Raw genomic sequence first — 24,442 nt, forward strand, 5'->3', positions numbered from 1 at the left:
TGCAAAGGTGTGCCAAGGAGCTACAGAAAAATCATCCAACTTCCAGAAGAGCAGGGAAAGCACAGAACCATCTCCTAGTGTGTCTGGTTTCTACAAACTGCACTGAAAAATTGTCTCAGTCTGCCTGTAGTAGAGGCTTGAGGCTGCAACAGATAAGAAGTTCCCTGTGAATAATAAGCCCATAAATCCAAACCAAACCAAGTCACCCTGTTTTAGACAAGGTTTATCGTTCTCATGGGAGAAAGTTGTCCTTTTGTGTCACCTGTTGGTCGATGACTCTGCTTTCAAGCAGTTTGCCAGCTCTGCGGCTCCCATCGCAACGATGCTACAAATAATTTAAGCGCTACCACTTTGGATCAAAATTTTAATGAGGCACTAAACCCACAAAAGGGGCTCTGTATAGCATAATTAAATAGAATGGGCCCAATAAACAGTAAAGTTTTACAAGTTACATTATAGTTGAAAACAGCTGGGAGGCAAAGAAAGGAGCATTGAAGATGCATGATGTAAAAAGGCATTTCACAGAATGCAAACACTAAAACTTTTCATATCGCACAAACAGTAAAACACTACGAGCACGTGACTTCCCTTTGATTTGGAAGAATCTGTGTGGGGCACAGGGCATTTGTTTTTTCCTTCTGCTAGTCAGCACAATGAAATATTTCACATGGAAACCCAAACAGTGGCAAAGACAGCCATTTGTCCTTCGGAAAGAAATAAATACTGCGGAAACAGGTAAAGTCAGGAGGAACATCTGGGTCAGTCAGGCCATGGGATGCTGGATCACGGCTCCAAAACGCCAGACAGTGCTGGGACTCCTCAAAATAGTCTTGCAAACAATCAGAATTGTAACAAGTCTGTTTGGCTCAGAGCTGCAACACACTTGTTTCATGCTCATGCTGACTCCTCGAACCCTCTGCAAGCGGTGACGCTGAGGCTGAGCCAACGAGCTCAGCATTCAATTCTCTGTCTGCATCAAAGCTATTTACAATATGTTTGTTCCCTGTCAATATTTGATCCAAGAGCTGCATAAACCCTACAAACACAGGAAGGTTTCAATTTCACATTAAGGTAACATTGACAGTGGTGCTGCTGTATCGCTTAAAGTCAGTGCACTGTTACTCCTTGAGAATGAAATTTCTGGTAAACTTGGTTTTCATTTCATTTCCCCCCAGTCCTCTCAGCAGCCCTTCCTCAGAGCCGTAGCTATTGCTGCAGTTCTGGGCTTGTGAATGAAAAGTTTCTAAATTCATCTTGGTTTATCATCGGAAGAATTCCTTCTTCAATAGGAGTCAGAATGGGCTCCTCTTTTATAAAATCTGGATCAAAGTTGCTCACGTCATCTTTGGATTTCTGTCAAATGGAAAAGACAAAGGAAAGAGATGTCAAAAATACACATCATCTGCTTGATACTCGCTCTGCGTCTTTATTCTGAGTGCAGTGAACCATCACCTCCATAACCCAGGCTGAGCTTACTGAAAGCTTTTTCTGGGGTTGGACTGGGAGCAGCTGAGTGCCCCCCCAGAGCCTCTTACAGTGCAAAGCCTTTTAGAGCCTCTGCAGGCTTCTGACAGGGAAACCCCTCTCTGAATTAACTGACACCACCTCTTGATGGGTTGCCTGCCCGGACACGGCAGGGCAGGGCACATAAATCAGTTCCTTTCCTCAAGTGGCAGCCCAGACCCAGCCATTCGAAGCAGTTATCAGCCGTGTTTCCAATTAGCTGACTCCACACAGGCCCTCCTTATCTGTAGAGTGTCTCAGCTGGGTTTTGGGGGGGGTGGTACACTCCTCTACGTGCGAGCCATTAAACTTGCACAATAATGAATTACTGGGCCATGGGAAGACAAATGGCTTGCCTCCAGGTGCTGGATTCCTTGATGCGTGCCACAAAGTGGGACTGTTTACAATGCACACACACAAACCGGGTTTGTGGCACATTTTGACAAGGCGTGTGTTTTTCCTGCATCCAGAACAAGATGTTTTATTGACAATGAAGTCTAATGGTGTAATGTTCCCAGATCCTGTCCAGCTCATGGCGGATTGAGGAGGCTCCCTTAGCTTTTGATTCAGGTCAAGAAACAACTCAAGAGCCTGATCCTGAGCTGCCACAGCTCCCCCAAGTGCCTGATCCTGCACCCCGTGATCTTCACGGAGCAGGACTGGGCCACATTGCCACTAAGAGCTTGCAGAGTGACCACAGCATGAGACAAAGCCACTCCAGGCAACAATTTCAAAGGCAAGGAAGCCACAGAGAACCTTTGAAAGGCTCTCCATGGAGAGCAGCACTCTGCTATCACAGAGCATCCTCAGGGATGTGGCACCACTGGGAAAAGGAGCAGCACCGTGTCCTCTGCAGCCTGTCTGCCATTTGAACCACTCTGCTGACAGTGGCCTGAGCAGGGAATGCAGTGCTGGGTGCTGCACAGAGAGAGAGAGACAAGAGAGAGACAGCCCCGTTGTGGAGGGGTAGGTGGGATGGGCAGGATGAGGATTACTTACCCCGTTTTATAACTGGGGCAAGGCAAAGGGTAGTTAGGTGCCTAATCTGCTTGCAGTTGCTTTTTACAAACCTGCATCTTTTGGTTGAGCTGCCTTTGAAAATCCAGCATGGAGGGGAAAAGTGACCTGTACAACATCAGGTGGCCAACCAGCAGCCAAGCCAAGACCAAAGGCCTCATCTCCCAGCTCCTGGGCCAGGGCTTTTGTGTCAAGGTTGCCCTTCCTTCACCTCCTTTCCTGTCTCACGGGAATAAACCTGCTTATAGAGCCCAGAAGAGGAAAAAAACACAAAAACCAAAAACCACCAGGGATCCCTTTCCGCCACGCTCCTTCCCACATACAATTCGGGGCCTGAACGGTGGCTCCATTTGACGCTGGTTCAGCAGGTCCCAGTCCAGATCTTTGAAGTAGGGGTGCCGCAGAATCGCGCTCTCGCCGCCCAGCCCAGGGCTGCCCAGCCGCATGTTGGGGTTCTTTGTCATGAACTGCAAAACAAAAAGGGCTGTTTGTTTCCTCCCATCCGGCAGGGCCATGGGAGAGGGACCTAATAGCAGGCGCACAAAAGCTTGTCCTCAGCTTTCCTGTTGAACCCAGTTGCTGGCCAGACTTCTCAATTTCATTGTACTGGAACCGCATGCAAGGAACTTGACTCATTCTCTAGAGGAAGAAGTCAGGGTGTATTTCTCCTTGGTCCCTTTTCTTTTGGTCAAATCCTAGGTTACCACAATAAGAAAAGAAAGTTGAATTGCATCGTTTGCAACATTATAAATGTTGCACAGTGGTTTTGATGGTTATTTATTTCTGTATTAATTTCTCAAGAATACAAGCTCGCTCTCAAACGCTGCTCACCAGCCAGCCAGGCTTTGGACTGGAGTCAGTCCTGAGCTGTGTCTTTTTCCTAAACCTCAGCCTGCTGAAGCGCAGCCAGAAGCCTACGCTTTCCTTCCTGTCATCTCAGGAAACAGAGGAACATGAGCAAGGCACTGGCTTTTAGAGCCCCACAAACCCTGAGCAGATGAGAGCAGACAGGTGACCATCTCCTCTCTCGATGGTGAAACTCTAAAAGAGGATTTCTTTTGGTAACATTTTCACTCTGCTACCAGTGAAAAGAAATCTCAAACCTCAGCCAAAGTGCCCTGATTTGCCAGGGAGCAATGAGAAAAGCCGCACATCATGCGCACAGTGCGAGAGGGCCCTGTGGGTGCCCTTAGGTCCCGACAAGAATGATGAAGTGTGAGTGCTGCAGATATTTCTTAAGGGGAAGGAAAATATTGGGGGAGGAGGGGAATCCTTTCCCCAGGCAGGAAAAGAGCTAGTTGGCTTGTTAATTTAGGATTATAGTTCTTAAAAATTCAGTAAAAACCAATCTTTCCCCTCCCCTCAAGTATTTCTAATTCATTAGAGAAATGAGGTTATGTTTAAACTGGGAAAATAGCTGCTTTTATTTGCCTATTGAAACAGCAGCATAAAGCAAGCTCCACTCTGGTGGAGGTGTCCAGACGATTTCCTCGAAGATGAAAGAGCATTATGTTTAGCAAATAGCTGAACCAGCCAAACCAGACAATCGGTCACTGTTTCGGGAATGACCAAGTCTGCTGCATCTCAGCAATGGGGAAATGAAAAGAAGGGGAGGTGCAGTGAGACCAACTTCATTCTGACTGTAGGAGCTTTTCAGAAGGTACAAATTCTCCTAGGACGAGCGGATAAAAGGTCTAGTCATTCCTTACCTAGAGAGAAGATGGGGAGAAGACAGACAACTGCCAGATTTATTTTAGAAGTCTCCCCAATACCACATCCTGAGGGGGCTTCAGAGCCAAAGTAGATGGGGCAGCTGCAGCTGAGACCTTGCAGGACCCCAAACTCTGCTGACATTAGCACAAAAATGCAAGCTCCTGCCCGACCTCCTGAGCCCTTCAAGGACATGTGCTGCCACGGGATTCTGCTACAGCAGAACTGTTTTCCACCATCCCACCTCAAAACATCAGTAGAAAGTGCTGCTGAGCGCACCCAGATTTGCAAGAGCAGTCACCAGGACAGGAGCGAAGCCGACATGGCTCTCTGCAGCTGGGGTCTTCCCATGCTCGCTCTGGATTCTTCAGCCTTTTGTTATGCAGCATTTCCATGGTCAGGCCCAAGGACAAGCACAACTTCTCTGACTCCCCAACCCTTTCGACCTGTTTTTCTCCCTTGCTACCATCAGAACCCAAACACTATTTGTTTCCCAAGAGACTCTGCCCCAAAATTTCTGTGGGATACTGATCTCCAGACAACAGCTTGGTTTCCAAACCATAAATGGGTCAAGCCAAAAGCTCTCAGAGACCTGGTTCAGACAAGCCTTTGCAAGTCTTAAACTAAAACTACTTTGGTTTGCAAAAGAGGCCAGAAGTCTCCTGGCAGCCCCATCTTTCTCTAGAAATTCCCTGCCCGGCTTCTTTGTCCCCATAGATGGATATCTGCACCTCACTAGCTCTTATTTGCATTGCTGGAACACCTAGAAAGCTCAAACAAGATCAGAGCTTGCTGGTGCTGGAAGTGGTATAGACCAAAACAGTCCAAAAAGACAAGACAAAGAGGAGAGAAGGAGAGCTGGGAGTAAGTCCCACGTATCCTGGCTCTTGACCTACCACCGCCTCCGTTACACCAGGAAGCTTCTGCTAAATCTGGAGGGGAAAAAAAAAATCATGAAAGCAGATAATCACTGAAAAGCACTGGTAACATGCTTTGCTTGGGTTCCCATTCATGCTCAACCATATAAGACCAAAACCTAAACTGGACCGCCCATTCCCAGACCAGTTCAGAGCCCTGGGATATAAAAGTGTGTTTACATTCCTATTTGCTTGCTTTATTCCACATGATGCCAAAATTGCACCAAGTGAAGGCATCCAATGCAACAAGCTGAGAGCCAATATAAATGCATTCCTGGTTGTTTAAAACATCCTTTTTATAAGGACAATGAGGATTAGCCAAGGGCCATCCCTTGAGGTGGGCTGTTTTGAGCTCTGAAAAAGCAAAACTTAACATTCAAAACAAAATGACTGTTCAAATTCGACCGGCCAGCTCCGATTTGTGCATTGGACCCGCAGATTGAGAAACTTCTGCAGGTCCTGGGTAACTCTAGGCACTGTCTACCCCGTGTTGGGTGCTCAAAGGAGGCAGGAGGAGAGCAAAGGCTTCAAATTCACCCACTGCCGGAACACGACCCCCCGGCTGGCTGCTGAGAGCAACGCCGGGCTGCCACAAGACCCCTCTGAATTAATCCTTGCCTCCGACAGGAGCGAGCTGACCCATGGGACACCTGATCAAACAGCACCTTCCCCAGCTGTCAGGCATGAGCTCAGTGCTGCTGCCTCTCTTGGTCTGTAAAAACAGGGCTTTGAAGCACACGGGTACCAAGGGCTGGAGTGATCCACCAGCACCATAAACCACTCTGGACAGGTTTCTCTAAGCTTGTTTCCCAGCTACTGCAACCCCCCAACATAGGCTAGCAGGACCTTGAAAGTGAATGTAAGTCATGCACTCTAAAAAGAGTATCAACGCAGCGTGAAGAGGCCTCCCTTTCATGGCAGTCAAACTCATACTGATCTGCTCCAACAAAAGGGTGGAATATCATTTCAAAGGATGGTCGGTCTCTTATCGTTAACTTACATCCCTGATAAACGTATTGTACGCTGCGCTGAGACCTCTCAATTGCATCTGTGCATGGGAACCGGCACTGAAAATGTTTTCTTTAAACATCATCCTGCAGTACCTGAAATACGTTCCTGTATTTGGGCAGCCGCAGCATTCCTGCAGGTTACTCAGCCTGTGGATGTACACACGCCTCCACACCCAGGGGCTGTGACAGAAAATGAGAGATTGGCCATTGCTGCTCTTCCCTTACATAAAATCTGCTGGTGAATTTTGGAAACAGCCGGTCCGTCGCAGCCTGGTGAAGGTGGGGTGTTTTCTCTGGGAAGCAGCTCCAGTCTTTATTTGACAACGGGGCTGAAAAGCAGGTGTGCAGACCGTGACCCCAACAGAGACAGTACCCATGCTTTGCACTGGAACGGAGTGACCTGCCTTACTGTAAGAAGTATATAAAATTAAAAGATTAAAATTTTGAAGCCAGTTTCCACTCAAATGAATAACTAACCCTCTCAAAAACTATTTGAAGTCACCAGAAATTAATGCACTGACAAAGAAGTAGATGACGTTTTAGTTTGTATTGTCCAGTATGTCAGGAAAAAACAAGACTATGATGACCTCTCAAAGACTCAAAAGCCCCTGAAAGCTCTTTCTCTCTCTCTGCCTTAGGCAGTACTGACATTTCTCTGCTGCAATAGGGTAGCATCTGACAGCCTGTCTCATGCCGCCTCTGCTATCTGATGGCACTTCTAGCAAAGCAAACAAAGAACTTGGGATTTCTGAGGAACTTAATTAGAAGCCCAGCCTTCAACTCTGAAATAAGCAGCTGGAGCCCATACCCCTGTCTCTGACCATGTAAGAAGCACTTCTGAACCAAACAGCAGCAGGAGGGGGAAAGCTGCGTGCCCAGAGCACACGGACGCTGCCCGCCGTCTGCGCACATCCAGGCTGTGCAGGGGAAAGGTTTTCGGAAGTGCAGCTTATCTTTCATCTGATCCCTTCGGCTGCATTCAGAAACAGCTGGAAAATGTCTTACGAAGTGTTGGCTGTTCCTGGCATCCATGGGAAGGCCAGAGTTGGACTCTTGCTTCGCAAGTTGGACAGCCCTAAATGTCCTTCCAAGTACAACCCTCCAATGTTTTTGCAGGTGATGAGAGATGATGTTCAGCAGAAAGTTTTTTGTGGCAAAATCTCCTAATGTTTATTGAGTATCTCTAATTTTGCATGATAATCCAGAATCCAGCATGAATCTCAACTTCTGGCACACAGAGCCCGGTGAAGAAACACAGAAAAAAATTCAACAGTAACGACAACAAGGCAAACCAGAAATGATCCTGAGCAAAAAGAAACACGTAATCACCCAAATCCAAGATGCCTCTCACCAAAACCAATAGCAGGACTTCCAATCTTAAACTTGAACCAAGCCATCAAGCCCTTGCTCTGTGATCACATCCAGCCATGGGGAATTATCCCATTCCTGGTGTAAAGAGCCCCTTGGGAGCATCCTCAGACTGGGTCCCTTTGGGCTACACCAGTTTGTCGAGCAGCAAACCTGAGCGAGGCTCTCGCTGACCTCAGCTAACCCTCTCAGCAGCATCGCAGCCAAAATCAGCAGCTGGAATGAGCCAAAAACATGACTTCACAAAATCATTTGCAAACATTTACTGAAAGAAAATGCAGCAAGCCATGACAAGAAGTTAAAAACTGGAGATTAGTCCACGGAGGGCCCGTGAAGTTACAAGGAAAAAATGCAGACATAGCAGTGCCAACCATGAGGAAAAATTTGCGTCAGCCCTGGGAGCTCAAGCTGTGAGCAGGTGAGGGAGAGCAGGGGACCCGCGCCCGTCCTCCCTCACCCCCTGCATGGCTCGGACCCTGCTGGGAAGGGATCCAGGTCTCCCAGTCTGCTGGGCAAGGCTGTACTGGGCTGCTCTGGTGCTGCTCACATGCAGCGTTGCAACTTCTGTCTCAAGAGGCTAAGTTTGCAAATCAGTCGAATGGCCTGGAAGTTGGTGAAAGGATGTTTGCACAAAACAGATGTTTCCAAGCATTAATTTCCTTGAATTTACAAGTTCACTTTCTCAATACTGGAATGCCTGGTAAGTTTATACGTCACTCATGTATGCGCTGTTTGCATCAGGATAATCAATTTCATGAGTAATATCACATGAGTAGATTACATGAAATTGCAACACGTTCTAAGAAACTGAACAAGCCCAGACCACAGGAGTAGTGCACTTCAGGAACGGGAATACAACTTTCTGCTCAGCCATTCCCTTCACATTGACAGCCATCTGGACAAGGAAGAAATCGTTTTTTCTTGTATTAAAGAAAGTCTTAGACGCACCAGCTCCCTTCAGGGATCTGTTGCCCTGGGCAGGGCGCATTTACCTTGTCAGAGAAAGCCCGTGCCCCTGAGCAGCTCATCTTTCAAATGCAAGCGCATGACAGAGATGGAGACTCTCCCCCATCTTCCACGCAGGGACCTGGGGCCCAGAGAAATGCATCACTTTATTTTGCCAGGAGCTCAAGGGCAGCCCATCGCAAATCCGATGGCAGACCCTCGGTCCCACCTCCTCTCCATCACAGCTTCCACGTGCCTCAACGGGCCCCTGTTCAGGACTGTGCCCATGCAATAGTCAGCCCCAACCCCTTCTGTTAAAGGAAAGAAAGATTTCCCTGTTCATGATATTAACATTTCCTGCCTGTTGGCGTTCCTCCCATGTTGCTGCCAAAGCGAAAAGCAGCAGCAGCAGCACAGGAGATTAACGCCCCACAGTCTCCACTCTAGCAATGAAGGAGAGCAGGGAGATCGGGAGATACCCAACGCGCTCGTCTTCATTAAGATTCATGAACTAAACTAACAGGGCAGAAATTAACTCGAAAGGAAATAAGATTTCTCAAAGATCTATTTGATCTCAGACAAAAGGGAATCGTTATATAAATAGAGCAATTACTCTAATTAAGGCTTCCCTCCATGAATCTCTCGACTGAATGCTGCAGTTGCCGAAAACAGTTTGGCTGCCTATTATGTAAGGCAAACAAACCCACAGTCTGGGGTTTCATTAGCCTTCATCCACCCCTAAACAAAGGAGAAGAAAGATGGCTCTATGGCTCCGTCTGTTAATGTCTGTATTATTTTTAATGATGGGAAGCCAGGAGGCACTAGCATAGCAGAGAGACTTTTTTTCTTTCTTTCTGTTTTTTTTTAAATAAAAAGCTGTTCTTTTGAGCCAGTCTTGTCTTTTGCTCTCTTGGGCAAGGCTCCCATCACCCTCCATCACAGTCCTGCTGGGGCGATGCTCACAAGTGTATCTCGCTTCCCCTTACAAGAGCAATCCAGAGCTCAGACACACCAGTGGGAAACGGGGGGGCGAGGGAGTCAGCACGGCCTGATTGCACTAAATGGCCTCAGCTGAAGCTCCAGGGCCCTGGGAGCAGGATGTTCCAAGAGCTCTCCCATGGAAGTCCTCGTACTTACGGCAGCTCAGCTGGTGCCGGGTAACTTAAACTGCAGCAATTCGGCCGTGGGTGTGAGCCAGGCGCTTGGGAGCCCGAGTCCTACTGACCTTCAGTGAGGATCGTGCTGCTGAGAATAGGACTTGGAGTCATTGCGGCTCTCTCGAGCGCTACCTCTATTTTACACTGTGGATTTGCTTTGACTGCAGCCGTTAGAGGCCACGTGCCGTTTCAGCTTCCTACCCTACACACAGCAGGATCGATTGCTAAAAGCCCTGATTCGTACCAGCGCAATTCATCGTGGTGCTGAGCCAGAATATGACCCATGCATGCAGAGGGTGCTTCTACCCCCATGCTGGGGTCCTGGCTACAGAAAACTGTGAGCAGGTGAAATCCTTCAGTGCAGAGAAGGTCCAGTGAGTGCAGTGCCAGGGCTCAGAAGTACAAGACTGCCTTGAAAGCATTTTAAGGGGGGCACGGGGAGGAAGACAGAGAGTGCGAGATCTCAGTTATTTCCTTTTCCAGATAAAAAAGGAATGGGAAGGGAGGTAAAAACCAGTCTTCAGCTGTGCTCCTAAAAGCCAGAAGACTGTAACACTAAGCATGACAGCAGTCACATGTTTAATGCACCAGCCGCAGGCCAGAAGGACAAAATGTCAGTGCAGTGGATATTAAGCAGATAAATTTGATCTCACTTTCCCCTAGTGCAGAAATGGCTGCTCGATGCTGCCCAGACAAAGCTCAAGGGAACACGAGGGATTAACTGTATTGCAAACAGTGCTGAGCAAGAGAGATTAGCAAAATAAACCAAGGTAGAGAGAGCAACTCACGTGTGGGATAGGCACATCTGGCTCCAAGTCTCCTGGTGGTGTAAACTGATGTAACTTTGCTGACTATCACCAGGAGAGAACTTGGCCCAAAATATGGGAATTAAATGTTGTCTGAATAGCTGCAAACTTCCCTGCTGTGCTGAAATCTACCTGTTTCCCTGCCTCTCCCCACTCGTCAACAAATAACTCATCAACACCAATGCAGAATGAAAAGGCCACAAGTATCAAATGCATATTGGCCCCTGACGATAGCTAGCCGTTTTTGACACTTCTGCCTTTAGTACTCGTGTAATAAATAATAATAAACAGAAATTAACTTTAGTCATTAGATATATGGAATATTTAACATAGGTTTTGGTCAAGATGTCACTCCAGAAATCTGTGTTTTCAGAACTGATGAGTCAACCCCAGTTCCCACGTGGGTCACCAGCTGCACAGGCTGCTCAGGCAGTACCAAACTGCGGCTGCTGTTTTTAAATTACCCCAACTGGATTATAGGTACAACATGGGGATAGGCAGGTCAGTTACTAAATCAATACATCAATCAGAGTAACACAAACATGGAGGGGGAATGAGCATCGCACTTATTAACAGACTGGGGGCATGATCCCATTCTTGTTTTAAGCAGTGGTAAAATCTCCCTAGGGTTGCATGGGAAAACAATTAATCCTTTTCTGATAGATTCCCAGTTCCTCTTGACAAGACTATTACACAACCCTGGGTGGCCTATTTACATAGGGTCAAGTACAAAGAGGACTAAAGTGCCCCAGACAAACTTGTAAAGGCCAATTAAGAAAAAAAAAAAAAAATCACAGGAAAATACTTCAAAGGAGCTTTTTTGTGGTCTTGGTTATATTTCGATTCTTTTAATTTTAAAGTTCCTGAAAAGACACAGCAGGTCAGAAAGTTCAAAGCTGGAAGGACGAGTAAGACCTACAGCCCTGAATAGCTCGGACAGTCAGAGATTTGTCACCCCTGTAGCGGTGCTGAGACCTCCCAGTTAGATGGGCTGGCCCCCACCCTGGGGGCTGCACAGCAGGAGCTGGTCCCACCATCCAGCCATCATTTCCATCTCCAGGTCACGCCCAGGTTCTCAAGGGAATCCTTGGGCCTTCCCCCGACATTGGATTTTAATGGACTTCACCAAAACGCCTTTGAGGGTCTATAATCGCACTGTTTAACTGTGGCAGAGCTGAGAAGGGAGCCCAAGCAACAAGTCTTAGGCTCGGCCACGGGAATCGCTTCTTCCCGAGCACCTAGGAGCAAGCAGAAAAAGAAGAGGGGGAAGACCAAGTCCACACAATGACTGCTCCTTCACTTTTTTTCCCATCCCTGGCAGGAAAGAGGAGGATGAGTCACACCTGACATTACAACAGGCAGGGTTAGGTTAGGAGCTTTTGTTATGAAGCAAATCTGAGCCTGCACACCACAGACTTAAACAAGAAGCTAATTTCAGCCTATTGGAAAGGTAAAAGATCTAATGACTACTTCAAGATTAATTTGGCCTTGGCAAGCTATATAGAGACAGCTTTAGTTTTCTTTCACAGTTAATTATTCAGAAGCATGGGACTATTACTGTGGGGAAGAGGAGCACATCAGAAAGGGGTGTGATCGATCGACAGAAGAGATTAACATCACTGGGGAAAGCTGTTTGCTGTTCGAGAATTAGGAGGCAAAGAATAAGAGGCAGCATGTTACAGAGATGGATATCCATGCTCAGGCAAAAGAGGTAAGGCGGCAATCTGCGGTGGAGCACAGCCTTGTCACTTCACCAGTGTGCGCTTATGGCAAAAATGGTCTAGACGAGAGATCATTTAAAACTGCAGAACTCCTTCCCAGCTGGGAAATGACAGGCCCCGGAGTCCTGCTTTTGCTGCAGAGGCTCCGGAGCCAACCAGGAAATGCAAGATGAAAGCATTTCTAAAACACAAAATAAAGAAAAAAAACGTTTACACAGATCCCGCATAGAGTTTCACAGAGAGATTCAAATATTGGCCTGACTCTGACAGCCAAAGCTTAATCAAACTGTGCAAGAGGATTTATGGAGCCTGCCAACTCTGAAGAGATGCCAAAGAGGATAATTTATTGGCATATTTGAAGGCATTTTTAATATCTGCCTTTGTTAGCAGGCTCCTCAGCTCTGAGGATAAAGCAATGAGCTCATCTAGTTCCCTCTTTGATTTCAGTGGGCCACCATTGTGTTGTTCCTTTTCCTTTTAATCTTTGTCTAGAAAAATACTCCCGGCATCTGGTTCATTCAGAAACAAGTTCATTCGGGCTGTTCCAGCACTGCACATGAAACAGATTTTCTGCCTTTTTCTGTCTGTTGGAAAGAAAGAACCTGGCCTGGATCTGTAGGATGCAAGTGCAAAGGAGAGACATATGCCTTGTGCAGAGTGACATAAAGGAAACATAGGCAACCTTGCACCACCAGCATATGGCTGCCTCGTTTCACACCTTGTAAGAGTCCAGGAGAGGCCTGGGGAGCACAAACAGGGGGGTTTGGTCTAGCTCACACAGTGGCCAAACTGACCGCCCAGGGCTTAGGGAAAAGGCAAGGCACAAAGGCAGTGGGAGGCACATACGCATCGCGCTTGGATGTGCCAAGCAAAGCACAGCCCAGGTATTTTGAGTCGCGTTGCTTGCTGTAGCGTGCAGGGAGGATGCAGACACCTACTGTGGTATCTGAGCTGATGACAGCTACTTCTGACCTCCCAGGATCCAGGGGTGTTGGACCCCGAGCAAGTGCAGTGTATGAAGAGAATAAACTTCTCCAACGTTCAGAAGACCTCACCTTCCGCGCTGATGGTAGGGGCGAGCAGCTGCAGCAGTAGGCAGCTTGGACCATCCACATCTCTCCTGAGCTTAGATGTCCTTGCCAGCAGTCTGAAACCAGCCCTTTCCTCTCCACTCCTCTGTCACAGCAGGCTGTTTGCTTTGATTACATTAAAAATCTGCCTCTACGTCTTTCTGCTGTAAAAACCCTGGCCCTCTGCCTCCTCTCCTCATTAATGGCATTTTCAAGTTGCTTACAGTGGTGGGGCCAGTCCGGTTCAGCACGGAGCACTCGCCGTCCAGAAAGCCTTTCTGAAAATAAGCCACAGCACACGCAAAGGGGGTCCTCACCGAGGGTTTGGGCAACCGTGGTGGCATCCCCCTAAGATGGGTAGTTTACTCCTCCTGCAGCACAGCTCAGTGTTCACTTTGCTTTCTCTCCTTCAGCTGGGCCTGGGTGGAGTGCCCTAGGGAAATTTCTTTTCTGTATCTCTCCAATCTTCTTCCTTCTCAGCCCATTATGGTAAGTGCATGCAGCACAGCCTGAGTCTCCAAGGGCTCTGCTGGAGCTGTTATCCTGCATCCAGCCAGACTGGACTGCCCTGTGCTCTGACCACACGGACGTTAGAAGTTCCTCAGACTTTCTTTGGAATGGCAAGAAATAACCACCCGAACCGGGTACTCCCCAGGGAGCCCTGGATTTAACTCACACACACACAAACATAATAATCAAATTTCTCTCTCATTAGGAGCCGTCACTCAGAATTCCTGAGAAACGATGGGCTCATTTTCACTGAAGGAGAGGCAGAGGAGGCTACCCTTCAGATTTAGTTTTTCCTCATCTAGTATCACCTGCAAATTTAGGGAAGAAGAAAACCCTAACATACATACACACGCTTTCCAAACTGCTACCTAACTTAATTCTACGTATGCCTATGGACACACAAAGCATTTCTACAGTTCACCGCTAGTGCCCTCTAACTTAACCTCTTGTTTTAAGGTAGAATTGGGCCACATTTTGAAAGAAGAAGCCACAGGCTTCTCCCCATCAACTCAAGAGAAATTGCTGGTGGAGCAACACACTACTCATTATAGTACCTTGTGGGGAAGTCTCTTGTGTCTGATGGTTAGCTGAGTGACTGGGGGACCTAAGGCGGCCTCATATTTGCTCTTCTGGGCAGCAAAGGAATGACAAACTTCTGTAGAAAATTTTTGAGTGGCTTTTTTAATTAACAAGATGAAAATTGGCCGAGCTGTTGTGGAAGGGCCCCCATACCTCTCTCCCGCTGAAGATGAAGTGGCTGGCTGCTGTCTGCACTGCAACATTCCTGAGCCCTTTTCTTGTTCTCCAGAAAAACCTGCGTATGCTGCCTCCTAGCAAAGGGGGATAAGTTACACCGCTGGTGAGCCCTCGGTATTGAATATCGCTGTGTGTTGGCTGTACAAACAAGCCAAAAAACCTAAGGAACTAATTGAAAAGCCCTAGTTTCTGGGTTTCAGTCTGTGACATGGGCTCACAGGAACGGGGGAAGAGGCTTTTCCTTTCTAGATCATGGCTTTTTTGACTTCTAGATCAGGCTTCAAGCCTGTCTGGAGGCAAAGGGGATTTAAACTGTGGCACATTTTACCATTGCCCCTCCGGCTGCTCCCGAGGGCCATGCACGCTCCCTCCTGGCTGCTGGCAGAAGCTGGGAAGGAAATCCCAACTCCCTCACCTTGTGCTCTGACAGCCAAAAATAAGTCCATAAAACAGGTCATCAGAGCAGGACCTGGCTCTGCTGACCCACAGAGCATCATTATCGCTGCGGCTGAGTCCAAAGCACTAATTCCCAGACATGACAGCCCCTTGATGTTAACCTGGCAATGCAAGGGTTAAGCAAGTCTGCAAGACCAAAGTCTAAAGGAGGATGGGGAGGTGGTGGGGTGTGTGTGTTAGACTTTAGTGGGGTTGTCGGGGTGCAGAGAGCACCAGCGTATCCGGAGCGGGGAAGTGAACTCAGTGACACAAAGCAGCAAAGAGTACACTAAACCAGAGTATTTGCCTTTTGAGTCAGCGTCACTTCCAGGCTATTGTTCTCTAGAAAAACAGATCAACTTCAAGTTTTTCTTTTGCATCCTTGGCACTGTATTGCTGACATCATTTTTCTCGGAGATACGGGTCACGCTTGCTCTCAGCTGAGCTCCCTCACCTTTCAATCCCTCTCACTCTTCGAACAAATCCACCGGCATTTGGATTCCCCTGTGCTGTTCCACCTGCGCTGGGCGGGAGTGCAGGCTGCTAAAACCACAGCCAATTTCCTCTGCACCTTCCCCTTTTCTTGTCTGGTGTTTATTTTTCACATGAAAACCACTTGGAGTGGGACATAACCATTTTTGCCCAGTCTCTTAACTCTGGTCATGTTTTCTTCAAAATACATGTTTTTAACCAGTTGAAGGGAGAACAGGCTTTAGTTTCATTTATGTCCCCAAAATATCCAGCTACAGGCAAGGCTGCCCAAGCCTCACTTTTGGGAGGAGCATTTCAGCTAGGTGTTTCAGAGCTCACATTATGCCAAGAGACACCCTTGGATTCAGCAGCCTCAGCCTTGCCAGGAGTTCAGAATTCCAGGGTACAGAAGGCAGAGCAATGCTAACACTTCCCGGGGAGATGCTGCTTTCTAGCCCCTGCTGTTACCTGGCTCAGAGTGAAAACACCTAAGCTGCAATTGCTCATCCAAGTTTCCAAGCCTTTGGGCCAACCATTGCTACTTCAGATCATCAGTCCATGGAGCAATGCAATAGGCTTAGCCCTTCTCTCCTCATTTGAAACCAGACTTTGAAAGGAAAATCCCTGCAGCTTTCCCTGTGAATTTGCTTCCCATTACACCATCGACTTTTGAGACCCTGTTTTCACTGTGTCCCTTCATTCTCCCCTCCAATTAAGCCTGACTGTTAGCAAGACAGCGTGATGGAATTGCATTTGAGAAAGTCATACATGAAGTGAGCGAAACATGCTGCCAAAATACCACCCCGCTTATGAGAAACGAGAGGATTGTATTTCATTTCGCAGTTCACAGCTGAATCCCAAAGCCTCTCGCTGCCTGGAAAGCCACCCTCTTTGCTCAAGCACTTTTTGCTAGTGACAATGTACAAATTCAGAACATCGACATGCTGTAACAAAGCAAACTCCAGCTGCAGTCTCACCGTAGAAGATAACGGTGCGGCAGTCTCTGCTCTCTGCATGCTCACAAAGTTTCTCTTTCACAGTCTTCATCATCAGACGCTGGTGACTACCCTGTCAGCTGATGGCAAAGAGTATTTGAAAGAATTTCTTTTACAGACGCAAACCCAATAGCTCCTCTGGCATAAACTCCTTGTGACTGCATTCACGTAGGGCTACAGAGAAACCTTTTTTTGGGGGAATCAAAATCAAAGCAAAACTTAAGTTTAGAATGAGCTGAAGTGGTCTGAATCCATTCAGCAGCAATTCTCCTTTCCTGCACTTTTTTTACTCCCACAGGCAAATCCATGCCCAGTTCGACTTGCTCACACAAGCAGGGGAGACCTCAGTTTGAGTCCTCTCCTCCTGATTTGAACCATCAATACCTAAATTTCCCAGGGACACACTCAGACGGGGCAGGGTACACGAGTGAGATTTTCTACTTCCCTCCTCTGGGAGTATTGACTCCAGCAAAATCCTGCTGATTTACACGGATTTAGCTCTGCTCTACCCTTTCCCCAGCTCTTCAGGGAAAATATCAAGGACAAAAAAAACATTAAAAAGGGAAATAGATTAAAAATACTTTTTTTCTAGAGCACAAGTATTTCTGCTTTCAATTCTAAACAAGGTCCCCGGGGCACTGAGGTTGTTTTTGTTTCCCTTGGTACCAGTGCTCAAAAACACGCCAGGAACACCCAGTGACCTAAATGAGGTCCTAAGGACGTATTTTGGTTATTATTATTATGCCATGTAATTACTTATAATCATTTATGTCACTGCAGTAGTTGAGTGCTCTGATGTTCCAGAGCTCTTAATACCATGAGTTAGAAAGCAGCCACAGCTGTAAATCAGGGAGCTCGAGTTCACTTTTTGTTGGAGGTAAACACAGCAGTGATTAGAAGATGCTTACATAGTAATAATGCTGTATCTAAGAGAAATAATATTCACATCAGAAGCCTGTGAGAAAAAAATCTACATATTTAGCTGCTAGAAAATCTACTGTCTTCCTTCATAAAATAGCCACAAGGGAACAAAAAAGCCAGGTTCACCACTCTCTGTTACACTGACACCTAAAAATACTGACCAAACATTATGAGTACACTGCAAATATAATACCTCAGCAGTGATCACATTTGTTATCATTCAAAAGAAATCAAAGTGTGTGGGTTTTTTCTGTTTTAATCTAGAGCCCCAGACAATCTCATGACAGGATGTTTCCTTCCTGTTAAAGCCAACACGGTCTGATGCCTCTAAAAACTCAGCATAAGGGAGGAAATGAGGAGCTCTTCTAGTGAACAGCTCTTGATCCCAAAAGCAGCTACTGTGAAGTTGCAGAAATTCAGGCTGCAGCCAACTATCATCAGCGCTGTAAAATAAGATGCAAAAGTCACCTCCAGGTAGCAGCCACCCAGGGAACAGAAACACTGAAGAACTGAAGATCCAGTAAAAATTTCAGTTGCAACTTCCCACTAGTTAATCACAAGGCTCCTGGTTAATGCCCTAAATTTCAGCCTTTTTCCCAAAGCAGACATAGCGTAGCGCTTCTCTTGAGCAACGTATGTGCATTTCAGAGAGGCAGTTTTGCTTTCATTTGGGTTTCACCAGCAACACGTGATACAGCAGACAAGCAGAGCAGCTGAAGAGGAGACCTTTTTCAGGCAAGTAACCTGCAATGCAAAGTTGACTGTGCAGTTTTGGAGACGCTCCATCGATCTCTATTTAAATTCTTAGCTCCCTCCTCAATTCTGGCCCTCTTTCTCCAGTGCCTCTCATCACGCTGCTTGCCTGTTAGTCACAGAAGGGACCCGCTGTTAAAAGCTGGGCTCTGCGCATAGGCTTGAGCAGCCTGGGACGACTGCAGCTTGCGCTGTCTGTTTCTATGAGGTTCCTATCAGAATTAGGAAAATAAGCATTTCATCAAGAGGCTAAAATACAAATCATATTTTATTATACCCTGAAATTCCTGTTATGATGATCATCTATCTGACCACATTTTACCTCCATCTCATACTTATGCAAGATACCTGCAACAAATCCACTCCGCTATTACTTGTCACTGCAGAAGATGAAGTGGCTCAGGCATTCAGGAGTCCCAATCCAACAATAAGAACGCTGCTCCAGAAGCTGCAATGAGTCTGAACTTCACTTTTTTTTTTATTTTAAATATGTTGCAGGTTATTTCCAAAACCCAAGAGGGTCTTCAGCATGACAAATGATCACTCCTGAGCACAACCTGTGATTTCAAAGTACAACCCTTTGCCTCCTCAAGAAGTGGATTTTATTCTCAGTTGATTTCTGTAGAATTTACTAGATGCATTTTCAGCTACAGAAAGTAGTTGCTCAGTTCATATCCAACAGAAACCTTTCAGCAGAAAAATTCCAGATTCTCGCTACTAAAGATCTGATGAAAACAAACTCTCTGCTTTCCTTTAAATGGTCCCATCATTCGTTAACCCATTTATTTGAGTCAGCGCTCCACAAGTTATTATAAATTACTATCTTATCCAACTATTTCTTAGATCCTCTATTACCACAATATTTAGTAGGACCCAGTCTTAAATGCATCTTTGTTCACAGTGCTTTTGCAAGGAAAGGAAATACTCTGGTCCTTGTCTCTCCAATGGGTACTTAGAGATATTAAGTGATTTGACCAAGGGCAGGAAGAAGTCAGTAGCAGAACAGCCAAGTTAGATCTCCTGATTCGTAGGTTAACACCCTCATCATTTAATCAACTTTTGATTCATTACAGTAAAGCCAGGCAGTTCCAGTCCACTAGGCACTGTTTGTACATGCACAGCCTGAAATCTTAAAAAGCTTCATTCCCATGTCACAGGCAAAGACGTGAGGTATGTGGATAAGAGAGCTCCTGGGAAAATTCAGGAATACATGGTAGAACAAGGACTAAGTGTAGCCAGCAACAGCTCTTCTCAAACTGTTTACTGTACAGCCCCATTTTTTTTCTCCCAAACACAAAAATCAAAAACCTGTCTTTGTATGCAGGTAGACAGCAGTCCCTGGGGGACGGCTGATATTCCCAACAGTCAGAATGAAGGATTCTCATGAAGACCTCACTTCTTCGCCACTCCAGTCGTGTGGAAATCATATGGTCACTACTGATTATTACAATTACTGATTAAATACTGTGTATACTGGCTGCTTCTGTTCTGGAAGATGACCATATGTTGTAAATCATTAAGTCAGCAGGGGAATGCCCAGACACACAGACATGCACACACTTTGCCTGCCAAGTTGGCTGCTGAACTGTGTAAAGGACATAACTATGCAAACACACCTAAGTGTGGCAGGATTTTTTTTTGTTGTTTACCCTTCAATCCAAGATAAGAAAAGGGTCAGGGTCAGGGTAACCGCGATTTTTGAGTGCCCATACCCCAGCCCTGTTTTCTTTTGCTAGATTTAGGCTGAAGAAAGCCAGGACAGAGAGTATGCAAATGGCCGAAGGAACTCACTGCTTTGAGGATTGCCACTGCATCCTGCTGGAGCCACGTTGGGTAGACGACTTCATCATTCAGGATGGCCTCGAAGAGGTCGTCCTCGTTCTCTGCCTCAAAGGGCGCATGGCCGCACAGCATCTCGTATAGCAGCACGCCCATGGCCCACCAGTCTACGTCAGGGCCATACAGCATCTCCTGCAGGATCTGAAGAAGAATGGGAAAGAAATATCAACCCTGAAGCTTCTTGAACTGAGCAGGGGAGGAAAAAGGATTTGGAAACATTAATGCAGAAGTTCTCGCTACGTCCTACCAGTGCTCTCTGCTAGGCTGGCTGTATGTCCAGGAACATAGAGGTGACCTCAAGCTGGGAACCCCCAGACCAGCACAAAGGTACATCAGATGCAGTAAACAAGGGCTGAGCTAGCTTGGCTGCTCACAGGGTCACCTGGGAAACAAGCCCTTAGAAATGATGCTAGGGCTTAGCAGGAGGAGAAGGGGCATTTCAGCAAAACTGGCTGTGCCTCAGAAGCGGCAGAGCAGCCATGTGTGCGGGTTGACATCGCCTCTTCCTTGCCCCTGGGAAGGAAATACTTACCCAGCTCCAAGAGCAAGGCTTTCGGCTGGAGAGGGGAAGGAGCACGAGTGTGTGAGAAAGGCACAAGCACCAACCACAGACAAAAATTCAATTGTGTTGAAGAAGGATCTGAAACCCTGTCAGAACATCTGGCAGCATCTGGAGGGCAGCTGTTCCTTAAAGAGGTGTTTATTAATTTTGTAGTGAGATTGGGGAATGACAGGGAACAGGAGGAGGTAGAAAAAGGAACTGGGAAACGAGGGAGAATTCAATCTCCTTTCAAATCAAACTGGGCCAGTATCTGTATGTGCCTCTCAAGATTTTTGCAGCTGTGCCTCCATTTTTCACCTCACATTTCCTGAAGAAAAATATAGGCTTATCTTGGTGCCTACAGCAGCCTGAAGGTTTACTCATGCTTTGCTTGTACAAGGGACTGATAATACAAGCATACATCTAGGAGGAAACCCTGCACCCGGCAGTCAAATAAGGCGTAGCTAAAGACACCAGAGAGTACACTTGCTGTTCCAAAGCTAACCTAGGCTTTTCATATTGTAACCAAGTTTTCCTGGCCAAAGAAAGGTTTCCTATACCTCCGGAGCGATGTAGTCTGGTGTACCACAGAAGGTGGCTGTGGTAATGCCATCGTGAATGCCCTCTTTGCACATTCCAAAGTCTGCCAGCTTGCAGTGACCCTCGTAGTCCAGCAGCACGTTGTCCAGCTTCAAGTCCCTGCAACGAGAATCGTTCGCCGAGTCGCTACGTGCTTGGAGCAGCCCCAGCACAAATGGAGGCAGCGTCCCAGGCCTCAGAAGCTTAACCTGTAAACTGGACAAGCCTCATCATCATAAAAAAATAAACAGAAGTCATGCAGGAGGGGTTTTCTTTTGCCTCATCTCTTACAAAAGGGAGGGAGGAACAAACATCAGTCTTCCGAACTGCATTTAATATGGGCAGGTGCTATACGAGTTCGCCCACATGGCTTTCCAAACACACCACAAGCCTGGCTGGCAGAGCTCCTGCTCATTTAGCTCTGGGACTCACTGGAGCAGAGGTTGCCAGAGCTGTTAAATTGCGTAACGGTGTTACGATGCAGCAAAACGCACCGCACGGGACATGCTCTGATTCAGCAACGCGCCGCGCTGGGAGCACGCAGCTGAAGCCGGGGAGGTGTGCGAGGCTTCTTCAGAGGGGCAGCGGATCCACTCTTCTCCTGAGGTGTGGGGGGTTTAAGTCCCAGACTTCCCTATATTGGGGTAAGCCTGACCGATAAACCCCACCTGGAGCGTTATCCAAGCTGAGAAGAAAAGAAAGTCCCTGCCGACACCACGCCACATGGGCAGGGGAATCTTCGGCCAGCATGGGATGCCTCCATCATAAGGCAAAGTCTTAAAGTCCTCCCAGATGTATCGATTCCAGCAGGACTGCACTAACGTAAGAAGTGAATGTCCCCCATAGCGCTCATTGGGGTGGGGATCTCCTTGCCACTGTCACAAGAAACCTGAAGCCAAACAAGCTGCAGAAAGGCACATTTTCCAACACGTCACCTCTAACAGCCTGGGAGCTCCTCATCAAAAGCAGAGCTGCCAAAATGACAGAGCCCTAACAAAGCTTATCAGCTTGCCTGACCTTGAGATGGCCTGAGGAAATAGCCCACAGTCAGAAGCACCATCAGGAACATGACCAGAAAGCACTGGGTCATCTGCAGACTTAGGCAATGCCTTCCTAAAAATACATACCAGCTCATAGCTTTTCAGCTGCCAGACAAGCTCTAGGCACCACCACGGATGGAGGAGAGCTATGATGGGAGCTCTGTGCAGTACAAATAGGTTGCAGTTCATTTTTTGAACTGTCTCAGGTATTCGCCCACGAGTTGCACAGAGCCCTCACAGCAGCTCTGAGGCAGGGAAGTGTTACCATCGCCATTTGACTGAGATGGAGGACACTTTATAGGCCTAGACAAAGCCACTTCCAAAGTCATTCAGATGCCCAGATAAGGATCAAATAACTAAACACATTTCAGGGTCTTAGGGCCCCTTCACGAAATCGGTGCTGGAACTTGATCCATTTTGCCCTCTGCTTGGACATTTATTTCCCTGGGAAGGGGGAGCAATGGGCAGGGTGGTAACATAGGTGGTAGCATCTCCATATCAACATGAAAACCTATGGGTGAGGTGAAAATCTGAATCCAGCTTGATCCCGTTCATCCTCCGTCTATGATCTTAAAGTGAAAATCAGGTGGTCGATTGCTCTGTTGTGCATTGGCATTTCTACAGCCCACACCACCACCGGAAGCCTTGCTGGAGCTTGAGACAGCTCGCCCTCAACTTCACTGTTGCAGTGGAAAGATCAATGACGCATTGTGCTAAACAATCAGAGCCACATCCTGTCCTAAAGAGATAAGAAAAAGTATTATTAGCCTCTTTTGAACAGATGGGAAAGCGAGGGGTAGAGGTTAAGAAAATTGCCCGTGTCCCCCAGAGCCAAGACTGAACACCAGCTTCCTGAATTCCAGCTCCGGATCTTAATTGCAAGATCATACATCCTCTCTCTTCAACTTTAACACGGCATGGCAACACAAGCCAGCAAAAAGCCCTCTGCAAGGATGCTGCCCTTCCCAGCAGGCCCACCAGCTATCCGGTGGCCAGTGAAACTTGGATGCCGAGGACAGTGCCCACGCCTGTCTTACACTGCAGTGTTTGCTCTGGGTGGGATGCTCAGCAGAAGACACTTATTTTTCCCTTTCTGAGAATCAAAAATGGCTGCTAAGGCATGTGGGCAAAGGCTCGTCCTGGAAAGGCTTTAGGCAAGCACAGTGAGAGGTATTGTGCATGCTCGCCCATGACAGTACGCCTTCAGCAGCAGTTTACAGCCAAAGCTCCTGTTGCTCTTCCCTGTGGTTCCTGGCAGAGCAGGGAAGCCCTCCAAGCATGAAGGCAGGCCTTGTTTCCAGGAATCTGCAATGATGTGGTTGAAACACGCAGTTTATTCTTGGCTCGGTTGTAAATGCAGCAAACACCTTTTCGGTCCTGGGCAGGCCTGACTGTTGCGGGGTGTCCCTCAAGGTGCGACTGGAAGGGGAATTTTGGTGAACCTGCTTGGGGATCCCCATTCCAAACCTCCCCTCACTCCCCAAAACATCTGCCACGTCCTGGCATGCTTTGGGAATACCTCAAAATACACCTTCCTTATATCCAAGCCAGCAGAAACACGGTCACGTACATTGACTGAGTGAGCAGGTTACAGTCCCTCACGGAGAGCCTGAGGAGCAGAGGCAAGACGTGGCTACAAGGCATGGCCAGCTCTGCAGACCAGATCACCAGCCACTCTGCCACTTCTCAGCCTCTGCCCCACAGGCCATGCTGCAGAAAGCCCGAAATCCCTGCTAGCTCTATAATGCATGATGCTCATCATCAAGATGGCAGGAGCTTCTGCAGGTGCAAGAGCACTCCGCGCTTGCTGCGTCCTCCCAGAGAGCCTCTATATATGTAATAGCCATTAAATTTAAACTGCCTGCCTCTTGCCAAGCGAGTACAGTTTTAACCACCAAAGGCAAACCTCCAGCCCTCTGGCTTCTCTACATTGCACGTTAAACCCATTAAGAGCGCCTGTTGTCTCCTCCTGCAGTTGGGATACCGGCTTCTCCTGACTTCTTTCCAGCAACGTGAAATCCAAAACTTTCATTTTCTATTTTCACATAACCTGTAATGTGACATTAATTTGCTCTCACTTGCTCAGGTGCTCTGGCTATGTGCGGATCATTTTAGAAGAGGGCCTCCTGTGACCAAACAAGACTCCTCAATGCTCTTCACTCGGCAAGGCCACAGAAGATGGCCCCACGCATCCCCCTTGGAGCAGGTCTCGTGGGCCAGCACAGTGGCAGGCTCGGCCACGTGGCTCCTCTCTGGCAGCCCTATAGCATCATTCTCTGGGAAAGTCGTGGTTTTGTCTCATGTTTGAGCATTTGTCTCAAGCGGTCCCAGCAGTCGTAAGCTCTGTACTCGCTGCTCAGCATTGACAGGTCTCCCTG

The 24,442-nt window shown here is 47.4% G+C and overlaps 1 protein-coding gene across 1 annotated transcript in view; it reads right to left on the minus strand.

The window, feature by feature from the left end:
* Positions 1-303: 303 nt before the first annotated feature.
* Positions 304-24,442, minus strand: part of PRKCH (protein kinase C eta) — a 119,858-nt gene continuing 95,719 nt past the window's right edge. Inside the window, exons 11-14 of the mRNA XM_075503792.1 lie at positions 21,006-21,144; positions 19,857-20,045; positions 2,844-2,987; positions 304-1,353 (exon numbers count right to left, since the gene is read on the minus strand). Of these exons, the coding sequence (XP_075359907.1) occupies positions 1,207-1,353; positions 2,844-2,987; positions 19,857-20,045; positions 21,006-21,144 (619 nt within the window). The 3' untranslated portion in view covers positions 304-1,206. The remainder of the gene's footprint in view (positions 1,354-2,843; positions 2,988-19,856; positions 20,046-21,005; positions 21,145-24,442) is intronic.

Source organism: Mycteria americana, chromosome 5 (assembly GCF_035582795.1).
Source record: "Mycteria americana isolate JAX WOST 10 ecotype Jacksonville Zoo and Gardens chromosome 5, USCA_MyAme_1.0, whole genome shotgun sequence".
Taxonomy (NCBI): Eukaryota; Metazoa; Chordata; class Aves; order Ciconiiformes; family Ciconiidae; genus Mycteria; species Mycteria americana.